The sequence below is a fragment of the Mobula hypostoma genome, chromosome 1, assembly GCF_963921235.1.
Source record: "Mobula hypostoma chromosome 1, sMobHyp1.1, whole genome shotgun sequence".
In the NCBI taxonomy this organism is placed as follows: domain Eukaryota; kingdom Metazoa; phylum Chordata; class Chondrichthyes; order Myliobatiformes; family Myliobatidae; genus Mobula; species Mobula hypostoma.
The window spans coordinates 169,513,843-169,534,009 of NC_086097.1; the positions used below are offsets into that span (position 1 = coordinate 169,513,843).

Sequence of the window (20,167 nt, forward strand, 5' to 3'; positions counted from 1 at the left end):
TAGAAAAATAAAGGGCTATGGGTAAAGCCTAAGTAACTCTAAGGTAGGGACATGGTCGGTACAGCTTTGTGGGCCGAAGGGCCTGTATTGTGCTGTAGGTTTTCTATGTTTGAGCCAGAAACTACAGTTTGAAACTCAGCATGTTAACTGAGTAATTTAATTTAAATTTGAAAGAAAATCTACTATCTGTGATACTGACATTGAAACTTTGGACTATCCAGAAACAATCTGGAAAGGCAATCTGACATAATGAGGCCGTGTAAGTGAAATTTGACTCCAAATTAACCCCTGAAATTTTAATCAAACCGCTCAGTTCGGAGAATTAGCAGCAAGCAATAAATGGCAGTCTTGTCATCAAGCTCTTATCTCGAGTCATTTTCTCCTTGAACCGCACCTACTGGATATCAAGAAGTTAGGGCTTAACAATGTCACTGTAAGGGTTGCAGAGGATATTAACTTGGATGTGGCCTGGCATGGTACCTTTCAACTATGATGAGTGCTGTGTCTATTTCCTTTGCAGCACAGAAAGTCCGGGGGAACTTGATTTAGGTATACAAAATTTCAAGAGGCATACAAATAATTAATGAAAAACTTTTTGCCCTTTCTCACTGGGAACTGAAGAGCAACAAGCCAAGTGTTAAGAAATGGGATTCGTGTTGATAAGTACCGGTGGCTAGCATCAACACAATGGGAAGTGGTTGTTTTACTACAACATGACCCAAACCAGGAGAGTGTTATTAGTGTGCCAGAATTGCTTGGCAGGTAGCCTATACCCTCCATTTGTCACCTATCTCTTCATCTCCTGTACATATGTATTGTGTTTTGCTACACTTCCATCAAGAACCTTAAAGATACACACTCAGTGGCCACTTTATTAGGTACACCTGCTCAATCATCAATCATGTGGCAGCAATTCAATGCGTAAAAGCATGTAGACATGGTCACGAGGTTCAGACCAAACATCAAAACAGGGAAGAAATGTTATCTAACCGACTTTGATCATTTGTGTCAGATGGGTTGGTTTGGGCATCTCAGAAAATGCTTATCTCCTGGGATTTTCACACACAAGTCTCTAGAGTCTACAGAGAATGGTGAGAGAAACAAAGCAATGGTTCCCTGGTCAAAAATGCCTTGCTAATGAGAGAGGTCAGAGGGGAAAGGCCAGACTGGTTCAAGCTGACAGTAATTCAAATAAACACGGATTACAACAGTGGTATGCAGAACAGCAACTTTGAATGCACAACATATTGAACATTGAAATGGATGGGTTACAGCAGAAGACCACACCAGGTTTTATTCCTGTACCTAATAAAGCAGCCACTGAGTGTATTTCACAAAGTAGATTAATCTTCCTTCATCCCTAATCTTTGAACTTCATGCCTTTCTTCACCAGTTCAAAAGGCTATGATGAACAAGCTCGAGGAATTCTGCAGATGCTGGAAATTCAAGCAACACGCATCAAAGTTGCTGGTGAACGCAGCAGGCCAGGCAGCATCTCTAGGAAGAGGTACAGTTGACGTTTCGGGCCAAGACCCTTCATCAGGACTGTACATCTTCCTAGAGATGCTGCCTGGCCTGCTGCGTTCACCAGCAACTTTGATGTGTGTTGCTTGATGAACAAGCTACCTTGATTGGTCCTACATAATCCATATCCCAGGTCTTATAGCATCCATCATGAATTATTTCATATTGCTCTACTTCCTCCCTACAACTTTCTCCAATGAACCTTTTGTAGCATTTTCTGTTCCCCACCCCACCCCCAAGTTTGTGGTATACAATATCCAACAGATATGACAAATAAAAGGTATCTGATCCATGTTTCAGGCAATCTTTATTTTCAATATTAAATAGGTAAAACGTTGCACTTTTTAAAGTATTTCAACACTTACATTGAAATACAATTTTACAAAGACAACTTCTTGTTTTTGTCAACTTCTTACTCTGCATGTGGGGATACTGAAATTAGTCTGTGATTCAATCAAATACATTCATTTACTGCTAACTTGCTAATACATGAGAATCAGAACACATTCTGGATTCAATATGATCAGACTGATCTTTCTTTCAGAGCCACTTCCCTGTACTAGCATCATATCACTGACCCTTAATAACTGAGCAGAGAAGTCCAAAGATTCAATATTCCCTGCATGAAGAAATTACTTCTCAGCCTAACCCTAAATGGCCCTCTTCACTCTCAGTACTGAAACATTGATAATTCCTTCCCCCCTCCACCCCACGAGATCCTCCAGCACTGTTCATTGTTCCTGAATGGCCACCCCAGATTTTGAGACCTGCACCTCCTTCCCCCCCCCCACCCGACCCACAATGTCCAGATACCCTATGCTAGGAGAAGCATAATTTCTGTCTCTACCCTGTCAAGTCCCATAAGGAATTTACATACTTAATAATACTCATTTTCAGTTAAGGGAGAAAGAATAAGTAAAATCTATTCCAAGAGAGAAAATAACTCAATTGCTTGATTACTGATGCAAAAAGTATAAAAGAGTCAGGTTTTTTTGCATTCCCTTTATTATTTTATCAAAACTGTATAATAAATTTTACACTCAATCCATTTTCTGGTTAAATATGTCAAACCCCAGGCAACAAGGTGGCATATTTCAGCTCAAACTTATACAGGAATGTCAAATATGAGCACAGCTTATACAGTCATCCTGCAAACACACTGCATGCATCACTCCTTGTGTGGTTTCAAACATATTTAAAACATAGAATTTTTTCTCAAAAAACACGAAGTCTTACAAAAAAATTGTCAAATAATTTCAAAATGTACATTTCTCCCAACATTCCCTTATAAAACAGAACTATCCAAATTTTTTTAAAAAATCATTTCACTGTAAGTATTGTTCTTAAGGCACACCTACAAGTTGGTCTACCAACCATCATTGAATACAGTCGTCAATTGCAGCCTAATAAACCCGACTCTGATTCAATCTTAAGTATTCTGATAGTATTAAATTAATAGGGTTTTCAACATCAGATCATCTACATAGTTCTGTAATTCAAATATTGATTAAGCTAATAAACTATCCATTGAGAAACTTATTCTGTACATTAGAAGTGTGAGTAAAAATAAGTTAGCAGAAACATACACAATTATCACCTCTGCATAAGTAGACATTTTTATTGCACCCCCTCATTCTCAAGTAAGGAGTTAAGAGATCTGTTGGAGTAACGACTTTGAGAGTTACGATACTGAAGATGGGTTGTGTCAGCATCACAAGACTGTTCTGCCATAGGAGGAGGAAGAGGAGGAGGAGGAGGAGGAGGAGGAAGCGGAAGCTGGGCATAACTGGACCATCTCGATCCAGCCCTAGCATGGTCCGAAGTGGGAAAGAAAGGCCTGAAACGATGTAGAGGAAGACAGGCGAGAGAGAAAAATGGGACAAACGAACAAAAGACAAAGAGAAATATGGTGAATACAAGAAAATGAAAGATACAAATGCCTAAAATAATAGAAGTAAAATACCATGACTTGGTTAGGAAAGTATCCACGAAAGGCAATTTAATGTATCCATTCAATGATCTTTAACTACTTTTTACTTGTATTTTCAAATAGTTCATAAATTATGTAAACACAGTAATTATTAATCAATAAGTATTACCAAAGTTTGGAGAAAGGAAAATAGAAAATTAGAAATATGACAATGATTTAAAAAAACGAGTACACACAATACTGACAATGTAAACCTCAGTTTATTTAACCTGTTCCAATTGGAACACATAACATTCTTGGTCCCACACTGGGAAGATGGCACATATCTGCTAGGGGTTATATATCCTCAACAGTACTTTCAATGTGTAACACCAGAGTGGTCACTGCATCATATGTGTAGTCACTATTTAGAAGAGTACCATAACACAAAATCAATTTAAATTCTATTCATTCAGTTTGAAGAATTCTCTGTAATCTTGGTCATTTGAATATTATATATAGCTTCCAAAGCTGAAAATTAGGTTTCAAGGCTGCTTCTACAGTGCAAAGCTCTTTGCCTCTCCTTTGAGCTGCCTGTACATTGGTGCCAACTGTTCAAAACTAAAACACTAACAGGGAGAAAAAATATTTAATTTTATGAAGCCTTCCATCCAAGGTTATTAGCAAGCAGGTTGGTCTTTGGAGATATCAGTTGTCACTGGGGAAGGGTGAAGGGAGTTCACATTCCATTCCTGTGTGCATGCAACAAGCAGCAAAACAGCAAGGTTACTCCGGTTAGCTTGAGATCAGTTGTGTTTTCTTTCTGCTGAAAAGGGCATTGTGAGTGTAGAGGTGAGATGTATCAGAGTTTCCTAAAAGAAAAAAAACACATGGACCTTTGCTTTAACCACATTTCATATTTGCCAACAATTGGTTCGTAATTTTTGGATTGGGGAAACGAAGATGTTTGAAATGTAACTTATTCTCTAATCTTTCATTTGTACAATTAAGTAGATCGCAAATTATCTTCTGATAGCTCTGGAATCATTTCTTGGGAAAATTATTGTAAATATTGTTAAGATGCAAGTAATATTCACAACTACAAACTCAAAAAGCATTAAATCCAGGAGAATAAAGGCTGGGAAAATTAATGCCCTGAACCACCACGTTTACTCTTAATGTTTTCCCACACTGCCAAGATTCTAAGTTTAATCAAACTATGTAGATTTCCTCAAAAAGGAATCAAAAGCTACTTCTCAAGTAAGTTAACTGAACAAGTACAGACAACTAGGGATAGAAAAAAACTCATTGTTTTCTTCCCTATGAATACAAAATAGCACTCAAACAGCAGCATATTAATCTGGGTCAAAATAACAACAAAACATTCCTGATTGAGAAGCTATTTATTTTCAATGAAACCACTTCAATGTGGCCACAAGATATTAATGAAGAGCCTCCAGAAAATAACAGAAGAGATTAACTAGTTTAAGATCACTAAATAAATTTAAAACATTTGAGAAATTTGTTTCCTTGTTTATTTTATTTACATTGTTTTGTGTCTAGATTTCCTCAAGAACATTATATGGATTTACGATAAATTTTACAGGACCTTGCATCCAAATTTCAAACATCCATTGGAAACAAAGTCGTCTCTCCGAATTTTAAGGAGAATTATTGCTAACTCAGTGTTAAAGTATTGAGTGGCTAATCAAAGCTCCAGAAATCCCCTTAGCAAATTCACAGATTATAATTTTAATCCTGGAGAATAACGACCTCCTGGATTCACAAGGGGAATCTGGACAGGGCTCCCCGGCAGAGTAACTTCCTATTCATTTGCAAGCAGACTACTCCTGACAGTGGAGGAAAAACATTTAACCCAAATCCTAAAAATATATACACTTCGCTGTAAATTCCTAGACCACTGCTATCTATATCTTGGAGGTTTGATTTAGAACTAGACAGATTAACCTATAAAGTAATTTACTCTTTTCGGCACAAGCTCATAGTAATGCTGTAATTGTAATAGGACTTGAATTAAAAATGGACATTGTGTGCAATGAAAAATTTCCAGTTTTTGCAACAAATGTACAAAACAGTATTTGATGTCTGTTATTTAATAGAATTTTATTCATTTATTATTTCAAATATGTTTTGTTATCTTGATGATACATACATCACTCATTCAAAATAACCCATGGACACCATGCAGTAAGTAAAGCACTCAATTTCTATTGTTATATCTTCATCTTGAGAAGTCATGGTACTTAGTATGTGGTTATGGCTATATTCATCACTGAAATGAACTTGTCACCATATTTGAAGAATTTAAGACCACAAATGTGCAATTTTGAAATTACGCTAGAGTCAGAGGTCTATTCACAAATTTCTCTCAATACTCTTAGTAGCAGCAGCAGCATGATTACGCAACTTCAAAAAGAAAATGTGTTCAAGTTCGTAGTGCAGAAAATGGCCAAGGATGGCTAATACCACCTAGCAGCAATTGTAAAAATGGACTCCCAAGTGCCCAAAATCCTGATGACCACCCACCTTCTCCTCACATCATCACGCACATTGTATCTTAGAAAACTTCTTGCCTGAGAGTAAAGATGTAAAGTTCAGTGAATCCAATGAGTATTTGTTGCAGGTTTTGATTCATTGTACCTGATGTACATGAGATTGCTGCGCTCAGTTACTAGCTCACATTGGATAAACAACAGTTAAGTGAAATTTATTAGCCTCCAAAGTGTGACCTGGTGTCCACATTTCAGTTCAGGATCTGAACTGAAGGGACCATCAACCTACCTCCCTCCAGCGGATGATCCATTAAATGCATTCTGCAAGGATGAATTGCTTAACACTGCAGAAGGATTAAGAATTCCCATAGACTGTTGGTTTAAGGCACCATTTACGGGACTTCCATCTCCTTTCAATACGCCTGTGCATTTCCAAGTGTCCATATAGTTAGCTGCAAAATTAAAAGCACTGGAACTTCAGTCTTTCACACATCAAACTTCAAGGATTCTAAATCCCTAGCAAACACAAATGAACATTTCATGCAGCTCCTAGGGGAACTATGTGTTCTCAACCCTTCAGTAATACCATTGTTCTAAAAATCTACCCTTAACACTGTAGTGACGACGAGCCACAAATCAGGACAAAACTCTATCCAAAGATTTCAGGAAGGAATTCCAGAGTACAGGACCAATGGAGAGGAAATCAAAATTGAGGATGTCAGACCAGGTTTTTCCGAAAATTAAAAGAGATTACAGAAAAAAGGGAAGGAAGGAGATGGAATGATTTAACTACAGATATTTTTTCCCCAATTCATGGCACTGCTGGAATGATACCCAATAAAGGTCATCAAGTTGAGGGTGATGGGTGACCAGAACTCAAATTTATTAAATGGAAATGGGAAAGTGGCCATGAGAGCAATGGAATTGTGGGGTCAGGAGATAGCAAAACCTAAAGATAGAGCAGCAGTGGGCTGAGGAAGCTTCTGCCTTTCAATTGTTACTTTCCATCTGACTTCATTAATCTACGTTTATTTTGAGAATTATTCCAATCAAAGTAGAATAAAAACTGGTGGGCTGGCCAGATATGTTTCACTGGTCTCAGTTTCCAAGTACTACTTTATTAGCCAGGAGTTCTCCTTTTACCTTCACCCATTGCCTCTAATAGTTTTTTTGCTTCTTACTAATTCAACTTTATTTTCTTCTCTTGAGGACTTGGGTCTTCATTATTTTGCAAGTAAATTAAGTGCAGATAGACTTTCCACATTGGGTTCAAGGCCATGTTTGAATCTGTCACTTGCTCAGATTTACCCTGAATAGCAGTGTCATCAGGACCTGAAACCCAGTCACTTTTTCCTGGCATAATCCCGAGCATCATGCTCACATGTAATGTTTCTTCTGCTTTATCCTATAACTCTACAGCTGAATTGCTCACCAGGAATGTCATGAGGCAACTGATAGAGGCCAAAGACAAATATTAAATAAACAAGAGAAAATAAATCTGTATAGACTACTGTGAGGGGATCCAGGAGTGCCCTATTAACTGTTTGAAGAGAGACAGCGAGAGAGTTATTTATCATCAATGATTTGTTTTGAAAAGAGAGAGAGAGAGATGAAGATTGACGGTTGGACTGTCACGTCAGGGCACAGTAAGTAACTTTGGAGATAATACTGAGCAGCTCGAAGGTTGCTATGGTGACCAACAGCACATTATTGATGTTACTTGTTGCCTGCTTGCATTTCTTTACAGACAAAGGAGGGAGGGACTCTTTGAATGACAGGTGATGCTCAGCACAGGGAAATAAAGTAGGAGGTCAGATGATACAGACCTCAGACACATGATCTGGACACTGAATGCGCATTGTTGTGCCCGCAGAGAAAGTGGGTTTTGGAGGATCGATCAGGCAGATTGATCCAACTGCTCTGCCAGTGAAAATTCAAAGGCAAGACTGGTGGGGAGTTGTCCATGTGTCCGACCCTGGCCTGGGTAGATAGCTCCACCACACCGAAATTCGTTCCCCTTTGTTGTTAAGTCACAGTCGGTGACTTGTGAAGGATTTCAGAGGACGACAAGAAGATCGACGGCAACAGCTCACCTGAAGACTCAACTCACTCTCTCTCTACATCACTATTCAACTACATACCACAAACTGAACTGAACTTTACTCAACATCGTAAGACTGTATCTTTTTACCCCCAGACTTAAAGAAGCTTGGTTTTCATACATATGTTTCCACACTTACTGATTTGCGTACATATATATATATATATATATATATATATATATATATATATATATATTCATTGCTAACCTGTGATTTATTTACTTTGATATTACTGTATTGCATTGTTGTTAATAAATATTATTAGTTATTAGCAATACTAGACTCCAAAGTGGTTTCTATTTCTGCTGGTTTCTTTATCCCCGTCACGGGGTCCGTGACACTACTTAACTGGACTTTGAAATTAAAGATCACCTTTCCATAATCTGACACATCCATCATCTCCAGAGGATGCCAAGACTGTACCAGTGATGTTCCAGCTGACACGCCATACTTGAGAATTGTGATTATCAAACTGTGCCACTGTCTGAATTTCAAATTTTGCTGGGCCTCCGGAACTACTCAATTCTTTTCTGTGGGAAAAGATGATGAACATTTAATAGCATTCTTTATATTGTCTATGCAACTGGTTAGAAGTCAAAAGATAAGTACAGAAAGATCAGGATGAAACAACATGCATCAGTCTTAAAATGATAACATCAGTTTTGCTCACTCAAAGAAACTTAAGTTCATAATGGTGCCATGATGAAATTAGGATGAAAGTATTTCCTACCTTAATGGTTTTAGTGTGAAAATTCGAACATCTTTATTTGCTACTGCAAGAATATGAAATGATCTTCCAAGGTTTGGAGCAAAAGCAATATCATGCACAGGATCAGTAACAGTAATTAAGGTTTCTGCTTTTGCATATTTCCTAAAATATAAACAAAATATCAAATTAGAATTCTTTTATTTATTCTTTGTACCAATTTTCTTTTCAACTCAACTCTCAACTAATGGACCAAGTGCATAACTTTAAAATTATTTTACTCATTGGAGAACAAAAAAGACAAAATGTGGCTCAAAAGATTAAATGCTTTAAATACACTTGAAACATACAAACTCTGCAGATTTAAAAACTTAGATGAACTGCAGTACCACCTTATTTTTAAATGCATTATCTACATTATTGTTGGGGGAAATGTCAAACATACCCACACAATAAGTTATAATTATTAATTACACAATGTTACTGAGTTTATCATTTGTGCTTTGTTATAATCTTGCCAGTGTTCAGTAAGACAACAGGGCTAGGCAGAAACAACATTAAAAAATCATTGTTGAAATGAGGATAGATTCTGGGCTCTATGGTTGGAACACTTCATCAATATCCTTTGCTTTAAATTGACACCAGTTGGGACAAAAGTGAAATAAAGCTACAATTGATTTCCAGAGGCCCGATTAATGAGAATCTTTGCTTGCTAATGGGTGGCAAAGTGGTTAGCTCCACTGCCTCACAGCCCTAAAGGCTCAGTGTTCAATCCTGACCTTGGGCTTCATTTCTATGAGATTGCACTTGTTTTGGCGACTCAATAGATTTACCTGGATGCTCTGTTTTCTTCCTTCATTTTAAGGGCACTAAGGTTAAGATTGGGTAGGGGAAGTTCGTGGAACTCTTCTTTGTGAACACCTGGCTGTTTAATACAAAATCTGTCCACCAATCTTTCTTCCAGCACATATCTTTCCTTTTTCTTATTAATTCTTGGGATGTCGTAATTCCAGGTAAAAACCTATATTTACCGCCCATTCCCAAATGATCTTATAAAAAATGGTGGTGACCAAACTTCTTGAAGTGTCACAGCACACTTGGTGAAGATGCTCCCATTGTACATAGTGATCTGCTCATCCATTTCAGAGAACAGTTGGGAGTAACCACATCACTACGGATGACAACACAACAGATATATATTTACTATAGATTTCCTTTGCTAAAGAGAATCAATGAACAATTCTAAATATCTAATAGTTTTATGCTTATTCTTCATAATAGTTTTATTTATTCCACATGTGTTTGTTAACCGAGTTTAAATTCCACATCTAACATGGTGAGGTCTGAATTAAAGTTTCTGGATTATTAAACTGTACCTGGTGATCACTAGCCCAACAAGATTGCTATTATGTTGTCATTAAAAATAAGGAAAGAATGTTAGAAAAACATCAAAAACTATTTCTATAACGCTCTGTAACATAGCATACCTGGTGTTTTCATTATATTCATAAATTTGAACCTTGCCACCAATGTTTGTGCTACTGTCATCACTTCCCACTGCTATCATAGGCGAATGAGAACGGGAACTGTAATGAGAAACAGAATTGGAGAAACTTTAAGGTGTTTTTGTGTGTGTGTGCTTATTTTTTTATTAGTACTGTGTTAAAGTCTTAGGTGCATAGCTAAGGGTGCCTAAGACTTTTACACAGTATTGCAGTAATTTTATGTGTTGCACTGCTGTAAAAGGAAACTAATCTCATGGCATAGGTGAGTGATGATAAACCTGATTCTGATATCGGTCTCAGAACGGAAAAAGTGGGGAGCACCAGAGACATTCTGAAATAATCGATAAATCAATTGTTTGGAATCAAATGACCTTGCCTTGTATCTCAGGACTGGGAGTATCTACCTTCTCTGCGACCTGTCCCACACCCCTCCCATGGCATTCCACCCTCACCATTCCCTACATCTTCTGCTACCATCAGATTTACAAACTCGCTCAGTGCTCCACGTTGACAAGTACAGTACTGTGCAAATGTCTTAGGCACCCTAGCTATATATATGTGACCAAGACTTTTACATGGTAAGATACATATAACACCTGGGAAAGGTTTCACTGCCAACGTAATGGTCTTTCTGTGTTTGGGTTATGGTTAGAGGTAACGGGTGCTTTGGAATGTGAGCCGTCCAATGAAGGGAATGTGTTTTCACGTTGTGTGCTTGACACCGGTGTGACCTGGGTCTTTTGTTGGGCCAGAGATGAAGGGGGAAAACGCCAAAGAGAAGAGGTCGTAGGACTCAACCCAGAGTGGGGCCATGATTCGACGAAGCCCAGGGAGATCAAAGGAGAATCAGCAAAGGGGAAACCGTGAGCTCCAACTTGCACACGTTAGACTGCTTCATTAAAATGGGCCCTTTTCTTTGTTATTGCTTTTTCTTTACTTACCCTTTAGTCAAATTAAGAATTATAAAGCTAAATTGTTTAATTGTAAGCTGTGTACTGTCCGTTATTTCGTGGCACTTATTTGTAACAGTAATAAATCACACAGCATCCACACAAATGGGGGGTTTCGGGGTGGGCCTGCACCTCAATCTCACACGTTGGTGGGGCTGGAGATTGTCTTCCCAAGACTTACGCAGCCGACGGAACCAGAGTGTTTCACATAAACTATATATCTTTTCAAGAAAAGGTCCAGTCTGTGTGATATCTTACACCGTATTTGAAGGCTGCACTTTGGTTTGTTAAAATAATTAATTATTTTCAAATCAATGAGAATATGGGTTGCAATCACTGCTGATTCTACACAACCAGACTGTCTGGTTCAGTTAACATGACTTGAATAACAGAACAGTGCTTTAGTGTAAATACCCAGACAGCACATGCACTTCCTCACCTGGAAGGGTTCCAGGAAATACAGCTGCAATTCAGTTTGCATGAGATCTCATGCTGCAAGGACCACTGACTCAGGTTCATGACATCTGGGGCCTCATAAATCCGCACAACCCCATCTGCAGAGCAGGTGGCTAGAACCAAGCCCATGTGCTTTGGGGCAAATTTCACATCTGTCACTGAAGTTCTGCTGTCCACCAGTGTAGTCCTCTTCACCTGTTTGGATGCAGGCATTTAATTCTATTAATATGCAAGTTCCTAATAACATCTTAATTGCAGTTTTCTACCTCACAATGCTAAAAAAATTCATGATACTCTTCTAAATGAACCTAAAGAAAAGGTTGGTTATTGGATCCTGAGGGAGAAACATAAACAAACACATTTCTGTTATATTGGAACATGAGAAATGAGTAAATCAAGTTGCTTTCAAAGAAGCACAGTTTTGATTGCTGTGCTAGAACCTTCTTAAAATACAGGGTTGAAAGTTCTGTGAAAAGGTAAACTCGAAAATGTTGCAAGAACAGCCTCACTCATTCACAGCTACATAAGCAGAGATGGAAACTGTTGGACAAATTTAAAATCAAAGTTGGTTTGGCAACTTTGTGTGCCAGATAATAATGCATTTTCTTGGAAATAAAGTACACTCAGTAAAGTGTCTACAATTGCTTCGAAAATTAACCCAAATGGTCAAAACCATTTGGCTCTAAGTCTGAACAGGCAAGAATACTGTGTATATGAGGCAAAAGTAATTTGATCACAAGATTTGATTTGGTGGTGAAAAGATCCAAACTCACCCAATGACTTTGTCCTCGCAGTTTGTCATTAGACTCTCCCACGATCTCCTCCCACACAGCTGCAGTCCGATCAAATGAACAAGAGGCCAGCACCTGGCCAAACTCTGGGTGGGCCCATGTCACTCGCCATACTGATCCACTGTGTGTCTACAAAAGGAGTTTACATTAATAATAATCTCTATTAAGACCTGGAAAGCAGAGTGCTCCCACTATATGCATCCAAGTTAGAATGATGATCCAAGGTAGAATAGTAAGATAGAACCGAAATGTACCATTGAGCCCATGTAATCAGTATAGGTCCATGTTTACATCCCACACAAGCCTCTCCCATCCCATTTCATCCATCTGCTAGCATACTAACATAGTCTCATCAAGTAGACTGCTGCTTAGGAGACAAATGGCACCTAACGGCAACTCCTCTGCTTGCATCTTCAGAAACAGCTCTATTTCCATCTTTAATGTCTCTAATTTTCCCTTTCAGGGTTCTTTTGAAGACCCTGCTCTGGAGTTGCATGTTGACTTCGGTTCTTTGCAGGAATGGGACCAGCTCTTGGGGTTTCACTACCTGCCGTTATTTGATATGCCAAGGATGTGGCCTAAGAGATTAGCTCCCCTTCGGAGTTCCAGGATCTCGGGGCTCTGGAGATGGATGGACTGAAGGTCGGTGTCCCGACAGGAAATCGGTGTGTCATGAGAGACGGAAGATCTCTGGTTGTGTGCCCAGAGACCTGAGACCTTTGGGCACAGAACTCAGAAAAAGCGACGCAATGGACTTTTAACATCGTAAATCAGCAAGTTGTTTGTTATATCTCCCCTCTCACTGTGAAACGGAGACAACTCTTTCTCCTTTATTAGGGAGGGAGGGAGGGGGGGGGGAGAAGGGGAGGGGGGGGAGGGAGGAGAGGGGGAGAGAGAGAGAGAGAGAGAGAGACAGCCAGCCAGCCTGTGGTATGTCGAATACTGGGTGAACGAGTAGTCTTTGTCGTAATGCAAGTCCGTGTCTTTGCTGTTGTTTTGCTCCACGCTTCAGTGCTCGGTGGTGGATGCCGATGCTTTTTTTTTGCTGGTGGGGAGGGGGGATCGTTGCTTTGTTGCTGCTTATGTGTGGGGAGGAACTGGTGGGGGGCTGTAGGGCTCTAACATTTAACTGTCATTCATTCTTTGGGGGCACTCCTCTGTTTTCGTGGATGGTTTCAAAGAAAAAGCATTTCAGGATGTATATTGTATACATTTCTTTGACATTAGATGTACCTTTGAAACCTTTGAACAGCTTGTCATATGAAGAGTACTTGATGGCTCTGGGACTGTATTCACCAGAAATCAAAATGAGGGATGACCTCATTGAAACCTATCAAATGGTGAAAGGCTTTGATAGAGTGGATGTGGACAGGATGTTTCCTATGGTGAGAGTGTCTAAGACTAGAGGACACAGCCTCAGAATAGAGAGCTATCCTTTTAGAACGGAGATGAGGAGAAATTTCTTTTGCCAGAGATGTGAATCTGTGGAACTTGTTGCCACGGGCAGCTGTAGTGGCCAAGTCTTTATGTATTTTTAAGGCAGAGGTCGACAGATTCTTGATTGGTCAGGGCATGAACGGATACGGAGAGAAAACAGGTGGTTGGGGCTGAGGAAAAATTATGAAATTGTGGAGCAGACATGATGGGCCAAATGGCCTAATTCTGCTCCTATATCTTATGGTCTTATGTCTAAGATCTGAGTTGATTGGGCCTTAATTTTCTGAAGTTTTGAAGAATGAGAAATTATTTCATTGAAATACATACAAATTTAAGTGAAACTAATGGTATAGTTCACGAACCAAGTCCTAGAAATCCAAAAGAAAAACAAAGGAAGACAGAAAATACTCAGCAGATCAGGCCACATCTATGGAGACAAAAACAATTTATGACTCTGGTCATCTGAAAGCTTATAAATGACAAATAGATATGTAGAGGCTAGAGGTAAGAGAGTCTAAAATGAGGAGTCAGAATCTCAGGATACGGGCATGGCATTTTAGGCCTGAGACAAGGAGAAACTTTTTCCATTAATGGTTGTGATTAATTGGGATTCTCTAATCCAGATGGCCGGGAATGGCCAATCCTTCAGGGTGGTTGATAAACTGTTCAAAAAGAGTCAAGGCAATGGGGAGAAATACAAATCAGCAATACTCAAGCCCATTCACATACGTGTCCTTCTTCTGTTTGTTCCTTTCTCTCTTACCTTCCCTTTGTCATCTCACTTTTATTTAATCAATTCAAGCTGCAGCCATTTTAGTTATTAAAAGGTTTCTTTCTTCCCTCTCAAGAAATGGGAGGTATTCTTAACAAGACAAGGCAGCAGGCCAGCATTCTCATCTATGCACCACAATGTTCGTGTGCACACATCACCATCAATCACCCCACCCTCACTACAATCTAGACAACAACAGAGCCATTGTGTGTATGATTTTTACAAAGAAGAGAAGCAAAAAGGGAGAAGAAAAAATAAATTAAAGAGAGCATCAACACGTGCATCTTAGCTCCTGACATGAGAGACTATTCCCTCGGAAATAATAGTTTACCAGGATTATTTAAGTGAACAATAGTGTCAAACATATCGATGTTGACTCAGTATTACAGAAAAGCTCAATTACAGATTTATCTAAAGAACTACCATTAATTCAAAGAACAGTGAAGTATTTAAAGAATATTTACAAGTCAGTAAAAAGGATCACCAATTTACAAAAATTAGAAGAGACCAACATTTAGCATTTTCTTCGACCTGTAAGCTCATTATGTGAATACTATTTAAAGGCATACATGCGTGGGTAATGCATACACATAGTAACATCTACAACTGGAGTACACGGCAATACATGTCTCATAAACAACAGGAAGCATCCCATTACCTTCCAGCTCGCTGTGCAGTGCCATTCTTCAGTTTCACTCTTGTCCCACACCTGCCAAATGAGTGCAGCATAGGTTAAAAGGACACATTCAATCGACTCGCAGACAGCATTAGTCATTCCTCATGTAAACCTGTAGTACTTTTATCCATAAGAAGCTCCTGAAATGGGATCTCACTGGTTGGTACACCACATAGATGTGTGCAACCTGTAATCATTACAGTTTGCTACCGGAGAAGCAAAGGATACTGTTGCAGTATATTTTCCTGATCTGCGGTCATTTATTTCTCCATGAGGCAAGAAAAGGAAGGCATGCTCTCACTTCTCACTCCCAAATGCCAGGCAGCAGATTCAACCATAACAGAACATAGAACAGTACAGCACAGCACCGTACATACCCTCTTGCCCACAATGTTGTATTGACCTTATAACCTACTCTAAGATCAATCTAACCCTTCCATTCTACATATCCCTCCATTTTTCTATCAACCATGATATATCTAAGAGTTTCCCTAAAATATCCCTAATCTATCTGCTTCCACTACCATTCTTCCCACTACATTCCATGCGCCTACGCACTCTATGTGAAGAACTTCTGACATCACCCCCGCCGTACCTTCCTCCAATCATCTTAAAATTATGTTTCCTTGTATTACCCATTTCCGCCTTGGGAAAACGTTTCTGGCCATCAACTCTATTCGTTATCACTGTGTTCACCTTTCATCCTCCTTCACTCCCAAGAAAAAAGCCTTAGCTCACTCAGCCTATCTTCAGAAGATCTGGTCCCGGCAGCATCTTAGTAAATCTCTCTGAAGCTTCCACATCCTTCCTATAACAAGGCAACCAGAATGGAACACAATATCCAACTGTAATCTTAACCAGGGTTTTATAGAGCAGCATTACCTCACAACTTTTGAACTCAATCCCCCAACTAATGAAGGTCAACACACTATATGCAACCGTATTAACTTATGCAGCAACTTTGAGGGGATCTATGGACGTGGGCCCCAAGATCCCTCTGTACCTTCACACTGATTTTAATCCTGCCATTAACCCTGTATTCTGCCTTCAAATTCAATTTTCCAAAGTGAATCACTTCATATTTTTCTGGGCTGACTCCATCAGCTACTTCTCTATCGTCAATGTCTACAAGAACCTTCTACACTACTTCCACAATGAGCTTAAACACAGGTTGGAAGAGCAACACCTCATATTCATTCTATCTGGGTAGCGCTCCAACCTGATGCATAAACATTGATTTCTCTAACTTCCGGTCATTTCCCCTCACCTCTCTCTTTCTTTTTCCCCGTTCTGATTTCCCTCTTACCTCTTCTCTCTCCTCACTTACCAATCACCCTGCTGGTGCCCCTCCTTCTTCCCTGGTCCACTCTTTTCTCCAGATTCCTCCTCCTTCAGCTCTTTACCTCTTCCACCTATCACCTGCCAGCTTTTTACTTCATCCCTTTTCCTCATCCACCTTCCACCTCACTTGATTTCACCAATCACCTGCCAGCTTGTACTCATCCTCCTCTCCCACCTTCTGATTCCTCTCCATAGACGTTGCCTGACCTGCTGAGTTCCTCCAGCATTTTGTGTGTTACTCTGGATTTCCAGCATCCAAAGTACCTCTTGTGTTGTGGAAAGGATGAGCAGGTTCAAGTTCCTGGGCATCAACATCTCAGACGATCTATCCTGGACCCAATATATTGCTTCAATCAAGAAGAAGCCATGCCAATGGGTCTAGCTCATTGGGAGTTTGAGAAAACTTAGTATGTCACCAAAAACTGTTCCAGATTTCTACAGACGTATGATGGAGAGTTTCCTGACTGGTTGCATCACAGCCTGGTGTGGAAGTTCCCATGCACAGGATCATAACAGGCCGCAGAGGGCTGCAGACTCAGCCACCTCCATCATGGTCACAACCATCCCCGCATTGAAGATATCTTCAAGAGGTGATGCTTCAGGTTAGATTGCTTCCATCACTAAGGACCCTCACCATTTATGACATGCCCTCCTCTTGTTACTACCATCAGGGAAGAGGAACAGGAGCCTAAAGACCCACACTCAATGATTCAGAAACAGCTTCTTCCCCTCCACCATCAGATTTATGATTGGTCCATGAACACTACCTCATTATTATTTTCTTTTACACTATGTTAATTTATGGCAATTTTATATATTTTCATTGTACAGTTGCCACAAATCAACAGAGTTCACAAATTTGTTTTAATAACTCTGGGGTACAGAACATTTTCCTCCTCATTTCCCTCCTAGATGGATGATCCCTTATTCTGAAACTAGGCCCTCTAATTTTATGATAAACTCACTAGCGTGAAACAATCTCTCAGCATCCATTCGCCAAACACTTGGAATATTAAATATTTCAATAAGGTTATCTCTCATCCCTCTAAACTCAAGTAACTATCAGCACAATTTATTTTCAAATGTCAACCTCTTCATCCCAGGAACCAACATCTTTAAGCCTTTACTGGATTACCACCAGTACAAATATACCACTCCTTTCCTCAGCAATGAGTGCAGTTCTGCTAAAAATTCCCTACTTTTGTACTTGATACCCTTGAAATAAAGCATTCCTTGCTGTACTTGCATGTTTACCCTTTTTGATTCATGCACAAGGTTTCCCATATTGTTTTTGTATTGTAATCTCATTGTATTTAAATCCATTAGTTTTGTCATTCCTTTTTCCAATGTATACGGGGTGGCAGGGTGGAGATATGTTGCTACCAAAGGAGGTGTAAGGCGCTCCTCCCTCCGCTAGTCTGCAGGTTATCCTTGGGCGGGTGTAGTACTTGCTTAGCCTCCCGATTAGGGTCACGTGAAGCGCTGGAAGCAGGTGGTGGATGGTTGTATGAGCAGCTGGTGCATACCACAAGACCAGGTTATATGACCATTGACGCCTGGCAGACCATCTCTGAAGAGTATTGAAAATGTCTTGTAAAGACAGTGGCCAGAAAAAAGGCCATGTTAAACTATTTCTGTAGAAAAATTTGCCAAGAACAATCACAGTCATGGAAAGTCATTGATTGCCCACGTCATATGACACAGCACATAATGAACAAATGATTACACATTTCCCCACAGTATACTTCGCCTGCCAACTTCTGTCCACTCATCCTACCTCTCCGTATCCCATTTTTATTTCTTTCCTCCGAACAACATCAGGGACTATTTGAACCATTCTGGTTTGAGGAGCAATTCCATTGATTCCTTACTAACATATTTAATTATGCATGACTTTAGCATCAATGGACCTTTCACCACCTGACTGAAAAACACCACTGTGTGCAGATGCTGCCCCATTATTTTTGTAATAAGACCAAAAACATTTGAACCAATGTAAAAGGTCATGGACCTTGCATGTTAGATACAAGACAGCACATGCAACCTGGAACACAAAAAAAAAACTGCTGGAGGGACCCAACAGGTCAGGCAGCATCAGTGAAGGCAAAGTTTCTGGTTGAAACCTTCCACCTGGGCCTGACGCAGTCTCTCAAGCTGAAACGTCAGCTATTCTTTGCCCCCACTGATGCTGCCTCACCTGCCAAATTCTTCCAGCAGTTTGTTTTATGACCTTTTAAGTGCGAACTTTTTTCTCTCTCCACAAACATTGCCTGAATGCTGAATAATTTCCCTCCGTGGAAGGGCTGTTTAGATGCCGGGATAATTTGGAGGGGGTGGGGGGGTCCACAGGACAAGTATTGCACCTTCCACGGTTCCAGGCAATGGGGAGCGGTTTTGATTCGGGATGGGCAGGTCAGGGAGTCACGAAGAGCGGTCGGTCCTTGCAAAAAGGAGAGTGAGAAGATGAGATTGCTGAGATGAGATCGCATTCATAAAGAGGCCTGTGGGGTGAAAAGCGAAGGCAAACTCTGTTGGGTCTGAAGATAGGTGTTTTAGGAAGAGGACGGTGGAAACTGCTACACGTGGGGTGGGGTAACTGGACTAGATGACAGTACATTTCTATCGCTATAGGTTGGTATACAATAGGGTTTTAAGAGAATCCGAGTCTTCATGTTCATCGGCCTTGGCCTGCTTTGGAGCCGGCAGCCGCGTGAAAACACCCCATACCCGGCACATCCCACTGACTGACTCCCGGAGAGTATTTTTTCTGCAAGGTCTTTGCCTTGTAGCCGTGGCCCAGGCCAGGAGTCAGACCCAGTCAGCGACCGGGAACATGTCTGGGCAAGGCTCGGGAATCATGGACCAGGCCCTGATACCGCCCGCAGCTTCCCCCACCTTCACGCTCTGGTCACTGGAGCAGGTCGCCATCCGTCGCCCGTGGAAATCGAAGGAGACATCGTGAATTAGGTCCTTATGATCAGCCGCGATGCTTCGAGCCACGAACATCGCTCTCAACTGGCTAAAATCACGGGGGTACGAAGCCGAACGACAATACACGACCCCAGAAGTGATTGGCAAGGCCAAAAGCTTTGGCGCCGCGCTCGCCAGCCGCAATGACAGCAAGACCCCGGCAGGGGGCGCCTCATCCGGTGTGGTGGTAGCCATTGGACGGCAGGTGGAGCTGTATCTAATATTTGGTGTTGGAATTGGACGGTTCACTATTGTCATATGTACTGAGTTTCAGTGAAAAATTTGTCTTACATATTGTTCATACGGGTCAAGTTATTGAGTTAAAAGAAGATAAAACAATAACAATGCAGAATAAGGTGGAACAGCTACAGACAAATTGCTACTACGTCGACTCAGGCCTAGGGGGCCGGTGTCGGGCAAATTGCAGTGCAGGTAAAACATAAGGTGCAAGATAATAACAAGGTCAGGAGTCCAATTTATCATACTAGAGAACTATTTAATAGTTTTATTACATC

General features: G+C 40.3%; 1 protein-coding gene across 2 annotated transcripts; it reads right to left on the reverse strand.

Annotated features, from left to right (window-relative positions):
- Nucleotides 1-2,492: 2,492 nt before the first annotated feature.
- Nucleotides 2,493-19,796, reverse strand: seh1l (SEH1-like (S. cerevisiae)). 2 transcript variants are annotated; one of them, XM_063059710.1, is made up of 9 exons: nucleotides 19,578-19,796; nucleotides 15,324-15,374; nucleotides 12,439-12,585; nucleotides 11,649-11,860; nucleotides 10,242-10,340; nucleotides 8,779-8,919; nucleotides 8,421-8,578; nucleotides 6,236-6,398; nucleotides 2,493-3,361 (listed from the first exon to the last, which is right to left on the reverse strand). In XM_063059710.1, exons 1-9 carry the CDS (start codon nucleotides 19,686-19,688, stop codon nucleotides 3,142-3,144), a joined length of 1,302 nt encoding a protein of 433 aa, XP_062915780.1. In that variant the 5' UTR covers nucleotides 19,689-19,796; the 3' UTR covers nucleotides 2,493-3,141. The 2 variants fall into 2 exon arrangements, with proteins under 2 accessions (XP_062915780.1, XP_062915788.1); XM_063059718.1 differs by having other exon boundaries at nucleotides 3,218-4,305.
- Between the last annotated feature and the right edge of the window lie 371 nt (nucleotides 19,797-20,167).